General features: G+C 36.4%; 1 protein-coding gene and 1 long non-coding RNA gene across 28 annotated transcripts in view; one reads left to right on the plus strand and one right to left on the minus strand.

Annotated features, from left to right (window-relative positions):
• The window catches only part of PTPN13 (protein tyrosine phosphatase non-receptor type 13), a 239,768-nt gene that overhangs the window by 119,927 nt on the left and 100,424 nt on the right, over window positions 1–19,417 (plus strand). For 21 of the 27 annotated variants that reach the window (XM_054486024.2, XM_054486027.2, XM_054486025.2 and 18 more), the window contains 3 exons: window positions 5,688–5,783; window positions 6,182–6,275; window positions 11,485–11,707. In XM_054486024.2, the coding sequence (XP_054341999.1) occupies window positions 5,688–5,783; window positions 6,182–6,275; window positions 11,485–11,707 (413 nt within the window). The remainder of the gene's footprint in view (window positions 1–5,687; window positions 5,784–6,181; window positions 6,276–11,484; window positions 11,708–19,417) is intronic. The other 6 variants (XM_063663845.1, XM_063663846.1, XM_063663848.1 and 3 more) reach the window with 1 other exon arrangement.
• LOC134739444 (uncharacterized) lies at window positions 2,216–5,257 on the minus strand. The gene is made up of 4 exons (XR_010126081.1): window positions 5,144–5,257; window positions 3,481–3,642; window positions 3,132–3,198; window positions 2,216–2,440 (listed from the first exon to the last, which is right to left on the minus strand). It is a non-coding gene; the product is annotated as an uncharacterized LOC134739444 (long non-coding RNA).

Raw genomic sequence — 19,417 nt, forward strand, 5'->3', positions numbered from 1 at the left:
GAGATGAAAGGAGATCTTCAAATGATTATAGAATCTGTGTAACTAGACTTCTGTCCAAATCTTAATTCTTTGTTTTTTGTTTTTTTTTTGAGACAGGGTCTCGCCTGTCTCCTAGGCGAGGTGCAGTGGCATCATCTTAGTTCACTGCAACCTCTGCCTCCTGGGCTCAAGCAATTCTCTCGCCTCAGACTCTCAAGTATCTAGGACTACAAGCATCAAGCATGTGCCACCACGCCTGGTTAATTATTGCTTTTTTTTTTTTTTTTTTTTGGAGAGATGGGGTTTCACCATGTTGCTTTGAGTCTTAAGGCAGATTGCTGTGTGAATAAAGGCAAGGAAATATAAAGTGGCCTATAAATAGGTAGGTAGGTAAGTAGGCTGGTCTCAAACTCCTGGGCTCGATCAATCCACCTGCCTCAGCCTCCCAAAGTGCTAGGATTACAGACGTAAGCCCAAATCTTAATTCTTTAAGCCATTCTTCATTAGTCCTTATTATTTTCATTCTTTCATGACTATTCTACAAAATAGTTTTGGAGAGAATATATTGATATAAGTTTTATGGGTTTATGTACATTTATTTACACACACCCTATTTGGTACTTCTATTTTGGTGACATCACATTTGGTGATGTACTAGGCTGATTTTACTCTCCCATTCGCTCTTTTCTTCTCATTAATATTTCTAACACTGTGATTTTTTGCTGAAACTTCATTTTCTGTAACTGAAAACTAAAGTACTCATAGGAAGTCAAAAAGAAGGAAATTGTCTAGTAAAATAAGGAATAATTATGATTCTAAATGGACCCTAGTACACTAATTTTTACATTGTAGGCTTCACTTGATATTTACTAGCTGAGAAAAGAAATTTGCAAACCAGCAAATTAGATATTGAGACTAATTTTCAGCCCCACAAAAGGTAAATAAATTCAGTCTGACACCTGTAATGGTGAAAGCTTAAAATTTTACCATTACAGTTATAACATTGCAATGAAGGTGGCTACATACGCATTTTATAAAATGTGTATTGGTTATCCTAATAGGTCCATTGCACACGATTCAAGAATTTTGGCATTCAGAAAACTTTGTAATATTCTGTAAGTATGTAGAAGCATCTTTTTGGTTTAAAAAAAAAATAGTCTGATACATTCTAGTTAAAATACCAGCCAGGTTTTGTTGGTACTGGGAAATGGGTACATGAAGATTCATTATACTCTTTATTTTTGTGTCTGTTTGGAAGTTTCCATAATAAACAATTTTTTGAAAATCACCCGATTAATACCACATTCCTGGGATCTGTATCAAATCTAAAGTGTTGGAATTATACACTCAAAAATAGAAAACATGTTTGTGTGTCTGAATCCTCTAAAAAGAAAAATAGTTAATAATGTTAGCACACCTCATTGACAATTAGATATTACCTGTCTTCAACAGACCAGAACAGGAAGAAAACCACTTCTATCTGGTTAGTGCCTACTAGATACCTTTATGTGCAGGTCATCTCAGAGAACCAAGAAATGTTTCTGCTCAGATGACTTGTAAACATGGAAAATGTGCCTCTCCATATATACCACTGCAAGATTCTCCTGGTAAAGAATGTATAATTTTATAACAACACCTGAAAACGTTAAATTTATTATTCATAAATTTTTCAAGACACACTTCAGAACACAAGAAGCTCACAAAAAAGATTCTTACTACTTCAGTTAACATAGATACACCCACCCCTACCCCAGTATTTGAAGAAAAAGAAAAAGTCTTTCTACTCCTAGTAGTCAAAGCAAGTTATCCCATTTTTGTTTTGGAGTACCAGTGTTCTATTACTATAAAGCAGTAAAGTATCATAAGGTAATAACCTCCTCCCAGAAGGTGTATTACTGAAAACATTTACAGACCAATAGTTCATGAAGAGAAAATGATTTATTATGTTTTTAAGAGTGGTTAGTCAAAGTTGCATTTCTTTGTTTTACAGAAGGAACCCAGAGATTGAAAAAAGTTTATTAGTAGTGTCAGAATGAACTGAAGAAAAAAGAAAATAAAACATAGGGGAGTAGTAAGGGTGAGGAAATATGGATATGTGAAACAATATAAGAACAATTATAAAGTACCACCAAAGAATGGAAATTCAGATTAAAATTTATTTATGATCTTACAGCCACTTTGCAAAAATAGTTGTGAAACAATTCATTTATTACTTAATATGGGGTGTGAAATTGTAACAAGGCATAACATCCAAGTGACTAAAAGTTCTTTACTCATTTTATTGAACAGGTTTATTGTGACTTCTACTTTTCTCTGTAAGATATTAAAACCATACTGCCCGTTTAGATTTGGTTCTTATCCATGGCCTTATTGGTCTTATTGTCCTGTATGTTGCAATTCCGGGTTTGCAGTTTGGTTAAGTTTTTTTGGAAAAGTCCCTTAAAAATTTAGCATGAGGATTCTGTAACAATAAAACAAATGTACTTTGGTGTTCCTTGAAAATAGCAGTTCCTCTTAAGTAAAACTATAACTTGCATATAATGTACTATATTCATTCAATTTAAATTAGTATTAAATAAAATTATTGTTTTCCATCTCTACAGTCCATTCAAATTACATTCATAATGAGCCAGAGGATTATTTTAAATTGTTTATTTTACCGTAAGACTTTCCTGTGGTAGGATGCAATCATTTAGGAAAAAAAAAGTACTGGTAAATACCTTGATTTTTCAATTCTAAAACTCAATGGTAGTATTATTGATATTTCTGTTCACCATACACAAAGCCAGACAAAGTCAAATATGCAATATTATTCCTAGTTCTCCAAGTAAACATTATCCTAGAAACAGTGCAGAACTTTCCGTCCATGGAGTCTGTGGCCAGTCATCTATACTTCTTCTCGCATTTATTTAAAGCTTTGTCTCAACATGACTCTTATCCTTTCTTGGGGCATGAACTCTCAATTTCCAGTTCATCATCCCTATTCTGGTTCCACAAACCTGGTTTCTATGGTACCATTTAACTATTTCACTTATTATTCTTTTTCTGTTAAGAATCTCTATTAAACACCTTCTAACATAAGGAATAATTCATCACGTGAATGAAGACTGTCCTCAGGTTTGCAGACTAGCAAAAAAGAATTCCTCACCCACCTTGATTCTCTACTGCCGTGCACTTCGTGTCACTCCCCAGTTTTAGATACTTCCCAGGGTCTCCTTTCTTCAGTGTCAAAAAAAAAAAAAGACAAGAAAATTCTGATTGGTTCCACTAAAATTTAGGCATTCTAGCCTACCCTACATCTTCATGGCTACATGAAAGCTTTCATGTACTTTTTGCTGACTTTTATCAACATTGTTCATGGCAGAATTTCTTTAATCTTCTCAAGCCTCAGCCAAACAGGCTCCCAAGAGATGACTGACTTTTTATTTCCAGGCAACGTTATGATATGAATATCTTGGGATTGCCTCTGTATTTTCACCTTTTCCCTTGTCTGTTAGTTACCTCTTTTAAGAAGGAACGATTTTTCCTCCTTGCCAGTCTACTCATCCCACGTGTGTTCTTTTTTCCATCTCCTGTTTCCTTCAAAACATTTTTTTAATCAGTTTTTCCCACTACCATTTGCAACTTCAGTCTCTCCCACTCAACGGGCTTATTATCCACCACCTGAAATCAAGCACAGACATTCCTCTGTGGCGGGCGGGGGGTGGGGGGGGGGGGGGAACCTATTTTTTTAACCTTTTTTTCTTTCCCAAATCCTGAAAATTCTTGAAAAAATACTGGATACTCATTTTCTCAAATTCTTACCATCTAGTCCTTCTTTAACCCTCTCTGATTTGGCCTCTGACCTGTTCATGCAATGAAAATAGTTGTCTTAAAGGTCACCAGTGACCTTTATATACCACTTATATACATTTATTCACTCAGAAAATATTTATTTTGTGCTTGCTATGTACCAGGTACTTGCTAGACTAGATACTAGAAGTACATCTAAAAAAGACAACATTCTTTTTCTCAGAGAACTTATAATTTAGTTGAGGAAACAAACAAGTAGGGAACTACAAAGTAGCCTAAGAGTTGCAATTAAGCATGAGGCAATGTGAAAGTAAGAAGAGCAATGTCTAACTCAGCCTTTATGTGGTCATAGAAGCTTTTAGGTAGAAAGAGGCTTCCTTTAAAGGTTAAGGAAAAAAAGATATTCAGGTAAAGAAGAAGGAGAAGAGCGGTGTTTCTAACAGAAAGTATCCTTCAGAAAGGAAGCTAAAAGTTAATATGCTTTTGATTATCTGCAAATTTAGTAACACAGGTACAGAATTCGCTTATGGAAGTGGATGGAGATAAGGCTTTTACCTGAATTGAGTTTTTAAATTTATATTTAAATTGTTGTGTTTGTGTGTATGTGTGTGTATATATACGTGTGTGTGTATATATATGTATATATAGGAGATGGAAAAAATATATGTGTGAGTATGTGTTCCCACTCCTCAGAACTTTGATTATATATATGTATGTGTATCTTTTATATATTGTATGTGTGTGTACATATATATACTTTTTGCCCAAGTCTCACGAATGAATCTGTGACTTCAAAATATAAAGAGACACTGCTATAAATGTAGTTGGGAGCCAGGCGTGGTGGCACATGCTTCTAATCCCAGCTACTTGGGAGGCTGAGACGAGAAGATAGCTTGAGCCCAGGAGTCCAGCACCGCAATAAGCTATGACTGCACCACTGCACTCCAGCCTAGGCAACAGAGTGAGACCCTGTCTCTAAAAAATAAAATAAATCTAGTGGAGGACCAGCTTATAAAAGGCTTTGAATACCAAGCTAAGAAGTTTTTTTTAACTGTATGTTGAAGACTCTAGTTTCAAGGATTTTAAGAAATATAATAGCTCGTATTTTCATTTCTGGGAAGTTAACTTTCTATAATGTGAATTATGTAAAGGAGCAAAACTGCAGAAAGGGGCTTTAGGAGACAGGTAGTAGTTCAGGAGTGACATGAATAGTGCTCAGTGATAGAAACAATGCGGCTGAAGAAGAGGAGATGCTTCAGAAATACTTAGAAGGTAGGATTTAGATTTTAGTCCACACTTGCCCCTGGGCTCGGCCCTCTTATGCAGTGCACACTCTGCACAAACCTACGCAGTACCCCCTCCAAATGCTTACCTTATTCTGGTGGAACTAAGCATTCTGTGTCAATATTGGGGTACTTGTCTTATCTTCCACATTTCAAATTCTTTGAGATTGTTGTGTCTTCAGATTGTCTATTCCTTATAGAATCTAACAGAGAATTACACATAGTAAACATTGAAAAACTGATAATGATGCTTACATAGTGTGTGCTCTAAAAGCTTCATGTATGTTAATTCATTTAATTCTCACAACCTTATGTGATGTGCACTATTATTATACCCCGTTTTTGGCTGAATTAAAAGAAGAGTCATGGGGAGATTAAATTACTTTCCTAAGGTCACACACTAGAAAGTGGTGGAACTGATTCAAACTGAGGCAGTCTGGCTCCAGAGTCCACGCTCATAACCAGTATACTAAACCCATTATTGGAACCCATTATTTGAATACACTCCAGCGATTGGTAAATTTAAAGCAATGTATAAAATGTTTTAGTCCCACAGGATTAAAATTAATATTTTGATTTATGTGGAATAGCTAATGAGTTTGCTTTCTAATCTTTTTGTTTTAATCCTTTTAGAACCAGTTCGAAGACACAAAACTTACCATGGTGATGTCTTTAGTACCTCCAGTGAAAGTCCATCTATTATTTCCTCTGAATCAGATTTCAGACAAGGTAGGAGGCATCTGAAACAAGCAAACTGTTTTTAAGAAACCACGATTATTATTATTTTCAATAGTGTTGAAATATTAATATAAATTGCCAGAAAGAATAATACTATATAAAATTGCAAAATTAAAAAAAGCTGCTGGTTACTCATTAGTAGTAGTATAGAAACTAAATAGCAGTTTCTTCAAATAACGATGTAGTCCTTTTCATTACAGAGATAACAATTCATTGTCTTTAAAAGTAACATGATTTACCTCAAAAGAGTTTAATAACATTATGTCATTAATTTTGTTCTGTGGATTAGATTTGTACAACTCTATGTCTGCTAAGTGTTTGAGTTTTAAATGAAATTACTCTCATGTTTCTATCACCTGTGCCATTATTTCTTTTTCATTCATAATTAGTGAGAAGAAGTGAAGCCTCAAAGAGGTTTGAATCCAGCAGTGGTCTCCCAGGGGTAGATGAAACCTTAAGTCAAGGCCAGTCACAGAGACCAAGGTATGTCATGAAAAAGTAGTGATGATACATTTCCAGTGACCAGTGTTTGTTTTTTATTTGAATTAAATGGAGTTTTTGTTTGTTTGTTTGTTTTTTGAGACGGAGTCTCGCTCTGTCACCTAAGCTGGAGTGCAGTGGCACAATCTCGGCTCACTGCAACCTCCTTCTCCCAGGTTCACGCAATTCTCCTGCCTCAGTCTCCTGAGTAGCTGGGATTACAGGTACGCGCCAATGCGCCTAGCTAATTTTTGAATTTTTAGTAGAGACGGGGTTTCACCATATTGGCCAGGCTGGTCTCGAACTCCTAACCTCAAGTGATCCACCTGCCTCAGCCTCCCAAAGTGCTGGGATTACAGGTGTGAATCAAGTAGAATTTGTTTTTTTACTATCCTTTTTCCTTTATTTTTTGCATTTTCCTTTTCTCTTCCTTTCCCCTAGCTCTCTTTGTTTTTATAAAAGTTCTCAGAAATTCATCAATTATATGAAAGACAAAGTATTGGAATCTTTTAAAATCATGATTGGCTCTAATTATTTATAGTTGTGCTTGACTTTTAAAATTATCAATATGAATATAAAATAACAGGAAGGTGAAGGCATGGGATTAAAAATCTGTGAGAAGATAGTAAACCTTGATTTGTAAGATACCTTTCTTGAAAGGTTGGAATAGTCTCAGCCAGCAAGCTTTCAGTAAGTATTTATTTGTTGAATGAATAGTGAGTAGGTTACTACTAAGTAACCTATTATGTAAAAAGTTAATTATTCACTGTATCTTTCCTGGCTTAAAAGAGGTTATGTGGTATTTTTTTTTAAAGCCTGATTTAGGCTAGGCTATTTAGAGTTCATTTTTATACTGACATACTTAGTGAATTTCTTATAAGGTGTTAGTATTATGTTTGTGCTTGGCTTAGGATGGTGGTATTATAGCTGTGTGTTGATTTATGTTGTTTAAACTGAGAGGTGTCAAGTCAATAGTGATGTGTGTCTTTGTCGTGTATGCCCAGGTCCCTTACATGAACAAAAGATGTAGTTAATGCTAAGCATTAATTTCAAATTTGTAATATATTAGAGAACCAGAGGTTGCTTTAGAATTTACTTCTAAAATGTGGGAATCCTTTCTAATTCTGTATTTCAGTTTGTTTAATTCAGGTGCCACCAAATAGAAAAGAATCATTTAGAAATAAATAGAAACTTGCCCCTTAGCTAATTAATTCTGCCAGACACTGTTTCACACCTGTAAACTATTACTAGATCAGGTAACCCTAGCCATGTGATTAAAACAGACTATTCACAGTTTAGAGTCTACTTAATTAAATACTTTACACTAAAATTATTCTTTAGTTAATGGTCCACTTTTTTTTTTTTTTTTTTTTTTTTGAGACAGAGTGTCGCTTTGCTGCCCAGACTTTAATGCAGTGGCGCTATTTCAGCTCACTGCAACCTCTGCCTCCAGGTTCAAGCAGTTCTCCTGCCTCAGCCTCCCGAGTAGCTGGGATTGCAGGCACCTGCCACCATGCCTGGCTAACTTTTGTATGTTTAGTAGAGGTGGGGTTTCACCATTTTGGCCAGGCTGGTCTTGAACTCCTGACGTCAAGTTATCCACCCACCTCCGCCTCCCAAAGTGCTGGGATTACAAGTGGGAGCCACTGCGCCTGGCCTAAAGGTCCACTTTTAATTAAAGTTGTTTCTTTTGTTTCTTGTACTTTTTAAAATAGTCTATAATTTTTTTCTTTGAGGAAAACTCCAGTAAGTATTCATTTACCTAAAGCAATCTATATTTGCATAATAGCATTTTATATTACTGTGTCCTTTTGATGACCCCATTTTGATACTTTTGAACAAAGAGGTAGGAGACAAAGATCTATGCTTTACGTTACACAGTTTTCTTTTTATTTTTATTTTTTAACATTTATTTTCGGTTTGGGGGTACATGTGAAGGTTTGCTATATAAACACGTGTGACAGGGGTTTGTATACATACTATTTTGTCAAGCAGGTATTAAGCCCAGTACCCAACAGTTATCTTTTTTGTTCCTCTCCCTCCTCCCACTCTCCCCACTCAAGTAGACCCCAATATCAGTTGTTTCCTTCTTTGTGTTCAGAATTTCTTATCATTTAGCTCCCACTTACAAGTGAGAACATGTGGTATTTGGTTTTCTGTTCCTGCATTAGTTTGCTAAGGATAATAGCCTCCAGCTCTATCCATGTACCCACAAAAGACATGATCTCATTCTTTTTTATGGCTGTATAGTATTCCATTGTGTATATGTACCACATTTTCTTTATACAATCTGTCATTCATGAACATTTAGATTGATTCAATGTCTTTGCTATTGTAAATAGTGCTGCAGTGAACATTCGTGTATATGTGTCTTTATGGTAGAATGATTTATATTCCTATGGGTATATACCCAGTAATGGGATTGCTGGGTCTAATGGTAGTTCTGCTTTTAGCTCTTTGAGGAATCTCCATATCGTTTTCCACGATGATTGAACTAATTTGCTCTCCCAACAGTGTGTAAGTGTTTTCTTTTCTCTGCAACCTCGCCAGCATCTGTTATTTTTTTACTTTTTAATAATAGCCATTCTGACTGGTGTGAGATGGTATCTCATTGTGGTTCTGATTTGCATTTCTGTAATGATCAGTGATATGAAGCTTTTTTCAATGCTTGTAGGCTGCATGTATATCTTCTTTTGAGGGTGTCTTTCATGTACTTTGCCCACTTTTTAATGGAGTTGTTTGTTTTTCTTTTGTAAATTTAAGTTCCCTATAGATGCTGGGTATTAGACCTTTGTCAGATGCATAGTTTGCAAATATTTTCTCCCATTTTGTAGGTTGTCTGTTTACTCTGTTTTTCTAATGAAGCAAAAGCACGTGGGGATGAACAACAACAGGAAGCCAATATTGAATTGCACTAAGCTCAGTGTTGAATTGAGGGAGAATGTGTTTTAGAAGTGACTTTTCTCTATGCATCTAATTTGGAACCTATGAACAGTTACTATTATGCCCACTTTAGCCAATTGAAAACTCTTGCTTTTAATACAAACAACTGAAATAGAGATAACACCTGAAGAAGCATTGGGATATGTGTTCATTGATTTACAGCCAATTTGGTTTGGATTTTTAAATTTTAAAACATATTCATTCAAGCAAAATTAAATCATTTTGGGAGCCTTATGTTAATTTTCTTGATAAGGAACCTCAAAGTGTCAAGGTTATGAGGGAATCCTAATTTTGATTGTTTCCAGATTTTATTTAAGGAAACATTAAGGCCACCATATTTGTCAAATCTATGTTTAAGGGGTAAACTGTCTTTTTTTTCATACTTCATGGGGAGAAAAAGCCCATGTGGTGTTCATAGCATCTGAGTTAGATATAGGTTTAGGTGAAAGAAAAATATTTCAGGAAGTAGATTGTTAGCTGTATGTATGTATTGTCTAATGTTAAGTTGCTAAACTCTATTTCTTTTAACTAGTTCCATCTTTTTTCTGCCCACTTAAATACACATTAGCTTAAAATGCTGTCCAAATTCCTATTCACTTGCAGAACACGCTCTGATAACATCCTTAACATGCTGGTACATAATCAGGAGTCTTGTTTTCTTCTTTAGGTCACACATTTGTAAAATCTATAAATAGTGTTATATTTGTACATGTTGCATGCTTCTTGACAAAAGTTTCCATTCCCTTTAGCTAGAATAAAATGGCAAAACAGATCAAGAGAGTGCTATTGATTTGTATCATAGTGGGGTGGGGGGAGATTAACAGGAAATTATGAGTCAGATGCAGCAGAATGAGTAATTTTTTTATACTGAGCTATCAAAAGTGTCTTTCAGTGACCAAAAAGGGCATTCAAAGTGGTTTCCAAAGAGAATTCTAAGTCTTTTTATGTATTAGCTTTTGAAGTAAGTTTATACATAGTACATTCCCACTGCTTCTGTGCCTCTCTGCTTGTTGAGGTAACCTTTGTTTCTGACTCCAAACAGAGTTGTTTTTGTTTTTGATTTTTGTCTCAAACTTTTCAGTTTTTATAGAAGTTTTGGTTAGATATCATATTTGGAGAGATAACAATGATAATTATTTTTGCTACCTTTTAGTAGCTCTCATGTAAAATAATTTTAGCTAAAAGACTGTAATATTTTATGAAAATAACAGGTTTGAGTTTAAATGTGCGGATTCAAGGTCTTATTATTATCTTTGACCCTCCCCTTAAGTGAGAGAGGGCCATAAAATTACATTCAGTTATTGACTTTACAGGTAATCGTTGAGCACCTGACATGTACTAGGTGCTTTCAGATACTGGAGATAGAGTTGTGAACAACACAGAAAGTCCCTTGACGGAAATAAGAGATAGCCAATAAACCATGAAAAAGCAAGTAAATAATATACTGCCATATAATGATGGTGCCTTGAAGAAAAATAAAGCTACTTAAGGGGATAGGGAGAGCAGGGAGTAATGTCCAAATTTTGTTTTATATAGGTAGTATGATCAGAGTTTCATTACTAGAACAAGAGGCTCCTAACACCCAAGAGACTTCAAGGGTTTTAGGAGCTCTTTGTCAGGAACTGGGGACAAAGATAAAATATGTATTTCTTTCCCTTCCCCCCCTCCCTCTCCCTCTCCCTCTCCCTCCCCCTCTGCCTCCCCTCCCCTTCCCTCTCCCTCCGCCTTCCCCTCCCCTTCCCACTCTCTCTCCCCCTCCCCCTCCTCTTCCCCCTCTCCCTCCCCCTTCCCCCTTCCCCTCTTTTCTCCTTTCCTCTCCTCTCTTCTCTTCTGTCACCCAGGGTGGAGTGCAGTAGTATGATCCCAGCTCACTACAGCCTCAACCCCCTTACCCCCAGGCTCAATCAATTCTACGCCTCAGCCTCCTGAGTAGCCAGGACTACAGGTGTGTGCCACCATGGCCAGCTAATTTCTTGTATTTTTTTGTAGAGACAGGGTTTCACCATGTTGCCCAGGCTAGTCTCGAACTCCTGGACTCAAGCGATCCAACCGCCTTCACCTCCCAAAGTTCTGGGATTGCAGGCATGAGCCACCATGCCCAGCCTATGTATTTCTTCATACCATACTGTGTAATGCAAAGATTCTTCTGAGATGGGAAAATAAAATTTGTTTAAACTGTTGCAACCTTACTTAAAATGAAGTTTGCTTGATTAGCCTTAAAACAATTGTTTTCCTCCTAGTCCTCACCTGTCTCCTCTTTTCTATATAGCAGACAATATGAAACACCCTTTGAAGGCAACTTAATTAATCAAGAGATCATGCTAAAACGGCAAGAAGAAGAACTGATGCAGCTACAAGCCAAAATGGCCCTTAGACAGTCTCGGTTGAGCCTGTATCCAGGAGACACAATCAAAGCGTCCATGCTTGACATCACCAGGGATCCATTAAGAGAAATTGCCCTAGAAACGGCCATGACGCAAAGAAAACTGAGGGTAAGTTGATTCTCAGGTTACTACACATCTAAACCTGCTCTCACAGGGAACTCTTGGGCAAAGTACTTTTAAAAATTGCTACAGGTATCCATCTAAAGTTACCTGTAGATGAAACTGAAATCCCATATTCATTTCCACTGGGATTAAATATCATTTTGGTTGATTTTAAAATAAACGTTTAGCTATTTTCATTATTTTATCTAAAAAATAACGTAGATGAATTTAGAGTGTCCTAACTATATACTTTAAAAGTATATTCATAATCCTTAAAGTTAACTGGCTCTCTTCATTATTGTGGGGGATTATTTTTTCATATCAAGAAATGTATTATTCCATATATTGAGAAGATCAGACATGGAAAGTTCAAGGTTTGTTCCAAAGTTCAAGTATGTTATCAAGTGCATTTCATCTTGCTGCTCTGTGATTCTCAGAATTTTAGTAATAATTCACTTTCTGGTTAAAAGAGGACTCCATTAGCTCCAAACATCATATCCTCACATTTACAGTATCCAAAGACAGGAAGGACCAAGTCTGTATCTTGTATCGTGTGGATGGATATTTTTATGTGTCTGTTCTTCTAGTTGATGTATTTTTCTTTCAACCTATGACAATAGATTTTTATAAATATAAAATCAGAATGAACAGTTCTTTTCTCATGTAAAATATCTTAAACATTTTACAACTTCTATATTAGTGTTATACTTTATTATGTGACTTTACTGTGTACTGTAATTTCTTTAGTCAGTTCCAATTATTGGACACTTTAAATGTTTCTAATTAGCTGTTGAAAGTAATGCTCTAAAGCAGGGCTCCACAGGCCAGCATTGGTCCGTGGCCTGGTCACAGCAGGAGGTGAGCAAGGAGCTAGCATTGCCATCTGAGCTCCACCTCCTGTCAGATCAGCAGCAGCACTAGATTCTCATAGGAGCATGAACCATGTTGTGAACTGCGTTGCATGTTCCTTATGAGAATCTAAAGCCTGATGATCTGAGGTGGAACAGTTTCATCCCAAAACCATCCCCTTCTACCTGTCTGTGGAAAAATTTTTTTCCACAAAACCTGTCCCTGGTGCCAAAAAGATCAGGGACCGCTGCTTTAATGAACATCCCTGCAGCTTACTCATTGCAGATAACTTTCTCCAAGTAAAATAGCCAAGTCAAAGGCAGACACCGTTTAAGACATTTGATACCTATTGTCAAATTACCCTTCCAAAAGTTTGTGCCAGTTTTTGCTTCCTATGATCATGCCTGTTTCTTCATATTCTTACCTATTCTGGATATTACCATTCTTTTTTACTGTCACCAACTTGAAAGGTGAAGCAATATTTCATTTGTAATGTTAGTTTAAAATAATTCTTCAAAAGCAAAATAAATAATAGTAAACCTGGTAAAATCTAGAATGATTTTTTTCTTTTTAGTTCTGCAGTAAGAAATTATATTACCCTATACTGTTTTCATTTTTTGTTCTTTGCTTCAGAGAATTATCTTAAAAGCACATTTGTATGATCTGAAGTTAATAGAATTCAAATTTCCTTCACAGTATTCTAAGGAGAAAAAACTATTGGGTGGTGAAAATTGCATTGAACTACAAATTGGAAGACATGTATTCTATTCCTTGTGATGCTGTTATATGACTTTATGTAAATTTTAAAACCTCTTTATTCCTTATTGTGCTAATTTTTAAAATGTGGAATTGGATTGTAGTTTATAAAACACTATCCAATTTTTAAAGTTTTTAGATTCCAATAAAATATAACTGAACATATTTCAGGTAAAAGGAAGAAACTCAATAAGGCTTCATCAATTCATTATTACCAATATCTACATCAAAACTAAGTAATAGGCAGGGCGTCATACAATATAGTGTGGGTTTCCAATATAATAATTCAGTGAGTAGCACAAACTGCACATACATATACACCCCTTTTTCCTAAACCATAGTTTTATAGAGCTAAGCTAGACTTTGGTTCATTCACAATTCATAAATTATAGATCGTACCTTTATAGCATGCCACTGTGATATGTCATCTCGCTAAAAACCTGTTTCCTTTTTTAGGCAGTCAATTTCTAGCTATTTCAAACCAAACATTTCTTCATCAGAGATATTCTGTGTCAGTGATTAGATAATTTGAACTACTGGTCATTAAAAGACTACCTAGTATTTTTTCTGAAAACAACTGGAGGTTATATTTTTGAGGCTAAAAAGGGTAATGGGGTTTGGAGGTACAGTTTGAATTAATATTCTTTCCCACAACAAAAATTTTTAGGATTTTTTTTTCTTTTGGTGTAGACACATCTTAACTTCTTCATACCCTGTTGCCATAGTTGATCTTTATTATATTCTGTGTTTCCCATGGCAGACCACTTTCATTCTTTTTTTTTTATTATTATACTTTAAGTTCTAGGGTACATGTGCACAAATGCAGGTTTGTTACATAGGTATACATGTGCCATGTTGGTTTGCTGCACCCATCAACTCATCATTTACATTAGGTGTTTCTCCTAATGCTGTCCCTCCCCCAGCCCCCACCCCCCAACAGGACTTGGTGTGTGATGTTTCCCACCCTGTGTCCATGTGTTCTCATTGTTCAGTTCCCACCTATGAGTGAGAACATGTGGTGTTTGGTTTTCTGTCCTTCTGATAGTTCCCTGAGAATAATGGTTTCCAGCTTCATCCATGTGTGTGCAAAGGACATTAACTCATCCTTTTTTATAGCTGCATAGTAGTCCATGGTGTATATGTGCCACATTTTCTTTATCCAGTTGGACATTTGGGTTGGTTCCAAGTCTTTGCTATTGTGAGTAGTGCCACAATAAACATACGTGTGCCTGTGTCTTTATAGTAGCATGATTTATAATCCTTTGGGTATATACCCAGTAATAGGATCACTGGGTCAAATGGTGTTTCTAGTTCTAGATTCTTGAGTAATCGCCACACTGTCTTCCACAAAGGTTGAACTACTTTACGCTCCTACCAACAGTGTAAAAGCATTCCTATTTCTCCACATCCTCTGCAGCATCTGTTGTTTCCTGACTTTTTAATGATTGCTTTTCTAACTGGCATGAGATGGTATCTCATTGTGGTTTTGATTTGCATTTCTCTGATGACCGGTGATAATGAGCATTTTTTCATGTGTCTGTTGGCTGCATAAATGTCTTCTTTTGGGAAGTGTCTGTTCATATCCTTTGCCTGTTTTTTGATGGGGTTGTTTGTTTCTTTCTTGTAAATTTGTTGAAGTTCTTTGTAGATTCTGGATATTAGCCTTTTGTCAGATGGGTAGATTGCAAAAATTTTCTCCCATTCTGTAGGTTGCCTGTTCACTCTGATGGTAGTTTCTTTTGCCATGCAGACACTCTTTAGTTTAATTAGATCCTGTTAGTCTATTTTGGCTTTTGTTGCCATTGCTTTTGGTGTTTTAGTCATGAAGTCCTTACCCATCTGTATGTCCTGAATGGTATTGCCTAGGTTTTCTTCTAGGATTTTTATGGCTTTAGGTCTAACATTTAAGTCTTTAATCCATCGTGAATTAATTTTTGTATAAGGTGTAAGGAAGGGATCCAGTTTCAGTTTTCTACATATGGCTAGCCAGTTTTCCCAGCACCATGTATTAAATAGGAAGTCCTTTCCACATTTCTTGTTTTTCTCAGGTTTGTCAAAGATCAGTTGGTTGTAGATGTGTGGTGTTATTTCTGAGGCCTCTATTCTGTTCCATTGGTCTATATATCTGTTTTGGTACCAGTACCATGCTGTTTTGGTTACTGTAGACTTGTAGTATAGTTTGAAGTCAGGTAGCATGATGCCTCCAGCTTTGCTCTTTTTGCTTAGGATTGTCTTGGCTATGTGGGCTCTTTTTTGGTTCCATATGAACTTTAAAGTAGTTTTTTCCAATTCTGTGAAGAAAGTCATTGGTAGTCTGATGGGGATGGTATTGAATCTATAAATTACTTTGGGCAGTATGGCCATTTTCACGATATTGATTCTTCCTATCCGTGAGCACGGAATTTTCTTCCATTTGTTTGTGTCTTCTTTTATTTCATTGAGCAGTGGTTTGTAGTTCTGCTCAAACCACTTACAAGGTCCTTCATATCCCTTGTAAGTTGAATTCCTAGGTATTTTATTTTCTTTGTAGTAATTGTGAATGGGAATTCACTCATGATTTGGCTGTTTGTCTGTTATTGGTGTAGAGAAATGTTTGTGATTTTTACACATTGATTTTGTATCCTGACACTTTGCTGAAGTTGCTTATCAGCTTAAGGAGATTTGGGGCTGAGACGATGGGGTTTTCTAAATATACAATTCTGTCATCTGCAAACAGGGACAATTTGACTTCCTCTTTTCCTAATTGAATACCTTTATTTCTTTCTCTTGCCAGATTGCCCTGACCAGAACTTCCAACACTATGTTGAATAGGAGTGGTGAGAGAGGGCATCCTTCTCTTGTGCCGGTTTTCAAAGGGAATGCTTCCAGTTTTTGCCCATTTAGTATCATATTGGCTGTGGGTTTGTCATAAATAGCATTTATTATTTTGAGGTAGGTTCCACCAATACCTAGTTTATTGAGAGTTTTTAGCATGAAGGGCTGTTTAATTGTGTTCAAGGCCTTTTCTGTATCTATTGAGATAATCATGTGGTTTTTGTAGTTGTTTCTGTTTATGTGTTGGATTACATTTATTGATTTGCATATGTTGAACCAGCCTTGCATCCCAGGCATGAAGCCAACTTGATCGCAGTGGATAAGCTTTTTGATGTGCTGCTGGATTTGGTTTGCTAGTATTTTATTGAGGATTTTCACATCGATGTTCGTCAGGGATATTGGTCTAAAATTCTCTGTTTTTATTGTGTCTCTGCCACACTTTGGTATCGGGACAATGCTGGCCTCATAAAATGAGTTAGGGAGGATTCCCTCTTTTTCTATTCATTGGAATAGTTTCAGAAGGAATGGTACCAGCTCCTCTTTGTACCTCTGGTAGAATTCGGCTGTGAATCTCTCTGGTCCTGGATTTTTTTTTTGGTTGGTAGGCTATTAATTATTGCCTCAATTTCAGAGCCTATTATTGGTCTATTCAGAGATTTAACTTCTTCCTGGTTTAGTCTTGGGAGGGTGTATATGTCCAGAAATTCATCCATTTCTTCTAGATTTTCTAGTTTATTTGCATAGAGGTGTTTATAGTATTCTCTGATGGTAGTTTGTATTTCTGTGGGATTGGTGGTGATATCCCCTTTATCATTTTTTATTGTGTCTATTTGATTCTTCTCTCTTTTCTTCTTTATTAGTCTTGCTAACAGTCCATCAATTTTGTTGATCTTTTCAAAAAACCAGCTCCTAAATTAATTGATTTTTTGAAGGTTTTTTTCTGTCTCTATCTCCTTCAGTTCTGCTCTGATCTTAGTTATTTCTTGCCTTCTGCTAGCTTTTGAATTTGTTTGCTCTTGCTTCTCTAGTTCTTTTAATTATGATGTTAGGGTGTTGATTTTATATCTTTCCTGCTTTCTCTTGTGGGCATTTAGTGCTATAAATTTCCCTCTACACACTGCTTTGAATGTGTCCCAGAGATTCTGGTATTGTGTCTTTGTTCTTGTTGGTTTCAAAGAACATCTTTATTTCTGCCTTCATTTCATTATATACCCAGTAGTCATTCAGGAGCAGGTTGTTCAGTTTCCATGCAGTTGTGCAGTTTTGAGTAAGTTTCTTAATCCCGAGCTCTAATTTGATTGCACTGTCGTCTGAGAGACAGTTTGTTGTGATTTCTGTTCTTTTACATTTGCTGAGTAGTGTTTTACTTCCAATTATGTGGTCAATTTTAGAATAAGTGTGATGTGGTGCTGAGAAGAATGTATATTCTGTTGATTTTGAGTGGTGAGTTCTGTATATGTCTATTAGGTCTACTTGTTGCAGAGCTGAGTTTAAGTCCTGGATATCCTTCTTAACCTTCTGTCTCCTTATCTAATACTGACAGTGGAGTGTTAAAGTCTCCCATTATTATTGTGTGGGAGTCTAAGTCTCTTTGTAGGTCTCTAAGGACTTCCTTTATGAATCTGGGTGCTCCTGTATTGGGTGCATATATATTTAGGATAGTTAGCTCTTCTTGTTGAATTGATCCCTTTACCATTATGTAATGGCCTTCTTTGTCTCTTTTGATCTTTGTTAGTTTACAGTTTGTTTCATCAGAGACTAGGATTGCAACCCTGCTTTTTTTTTTTTTTTTTTTTTTTTTTTTCCATTTGCTTGGTAGATCTTCCTCTATCCCTTTATTTTGAGCCTATGTGTTTCTCTGCATGTGGGATGGGTCTCCTGAATACAGCACACCGATGAGTCTTGACTCTTTATCCAGTTTACCAGTTTGTGTCTTTTAATTGGGGGCATTTAGCCCATTTACATTTAAGGTTAATATTGTTATGTGTGAATTTGATCCTGTCGTTATGATGTTATCTGGTTATTTTGCCTATTAATTGAGACAGTTTCTTCCTAGCATCGATGGTCTTTACAATTTGGCATGTTTTTCAGTGGCTGGTACTGGTTGTTCCTATCCATGTTTAGTGCTTCCTTCAGGAATTCTTGTAAGGCAGGCCTGATGGTGACAAAATCTGTCAGCATTTGCTTGTCTGTAAAGGATTTTATTTCCCCTTCACTTATGAAGCTTAGTTTGGCTGGATATGAAATTCTGGGTTGAAAATTCTTTTCTTTAAGAATGTTGAATATTGGCCCCCACTCTCTTCTGGCTTGCAGGGTTTCTGCCGAGAGATCGCTGTTAGTCTGATGGGCTTCCCTTTGTGGGTAACCTGACCTTTTTCTCTGGCTGCCCTTAACATTTTTTCCTTCATTTCAACCTTGGTGAATCTGACAGTTATGTGTCTTGGGATTGTTCTTCTCAAGGAGTATCTTTGTGGTGTTCTCTTTATTTCCTGAATTTGAATGTTCACCTGCCTTTCTAGGTTGGAGAAGTTCTCCTGGATAATATCCTGCAGAGTGTTTTCCAACTTGATTCCATTTTCCCCGTCACTGTGAGGTACACCAATCAGACGCAGATTTGGTCTTTTCACATATTCCATATTTCTTGGAGGCTTTGTTTGTTTCTTTTTACTGTTTTTTCTCTAATCTTGTCTTCTCGCTTTATTTCATTAATTTGATCTTCAATCAGTGATACCCTTTCTTCCACTTGATCAAATCAGCTATTGAAGCTTGTGCATGTGTCACGAAGTTCTTGTGCCATGGTTTTCTGCTCCATCAAGTCATTTAAGATCTTCTCTACACTGTTTATTCTAGTTAGCCATTCCTCTAACCTTTTTGCAAGGTTTTTAGCTTCCTTGTGTTGGGTTTGAACATGCTTCTTTAGCTCAGAGAAGTTTGTTATTACCGACCTTCTGAAGCCTATTTCTGTCAACTCGTCAAAGTCATTCTCCGTCCAGCTTTGTTCCGTTGCTGGTGAGGAGCTGCAATCCTTTGGAGGAGAAGAAGCACTCTCGTTTTTAGAATTTTCAGCTTTTCTGCTCTGTGGTTTTATTTACCTTTGGTCTTTGATGTTGGTGACCTACAGATGGAGTTTGGTGTAGATGTCCTTTTTGTTGATGTTGATGGTATTCCTTTCTGTTTGTTAGTTTTTCTTCTAATAGTCAGATCCCTCAGCTGCAGGTCTGTTGGAGTTTGCTGGAGGTCCACTCCAGACACTGTTTGCCTGGGTATCACCAGTGGATGCTGCAGAAGAGCAAATAT

Source organism: Pongo pygmaeus, chromosome 3, assembly GCF_028885625.2.
Source record: "Pongo pygmaeus isolate AG05252 chromosome 3, NHGRI_mPonPyg2-v2.0_pri, whole genome shotgun sequence".
Taxonomy (NCBI): Eukaryota; Metazoa; Chordata; class Mammalia; order Primates; family Hominidae; genus Pongo; species Pongo pygmaeus.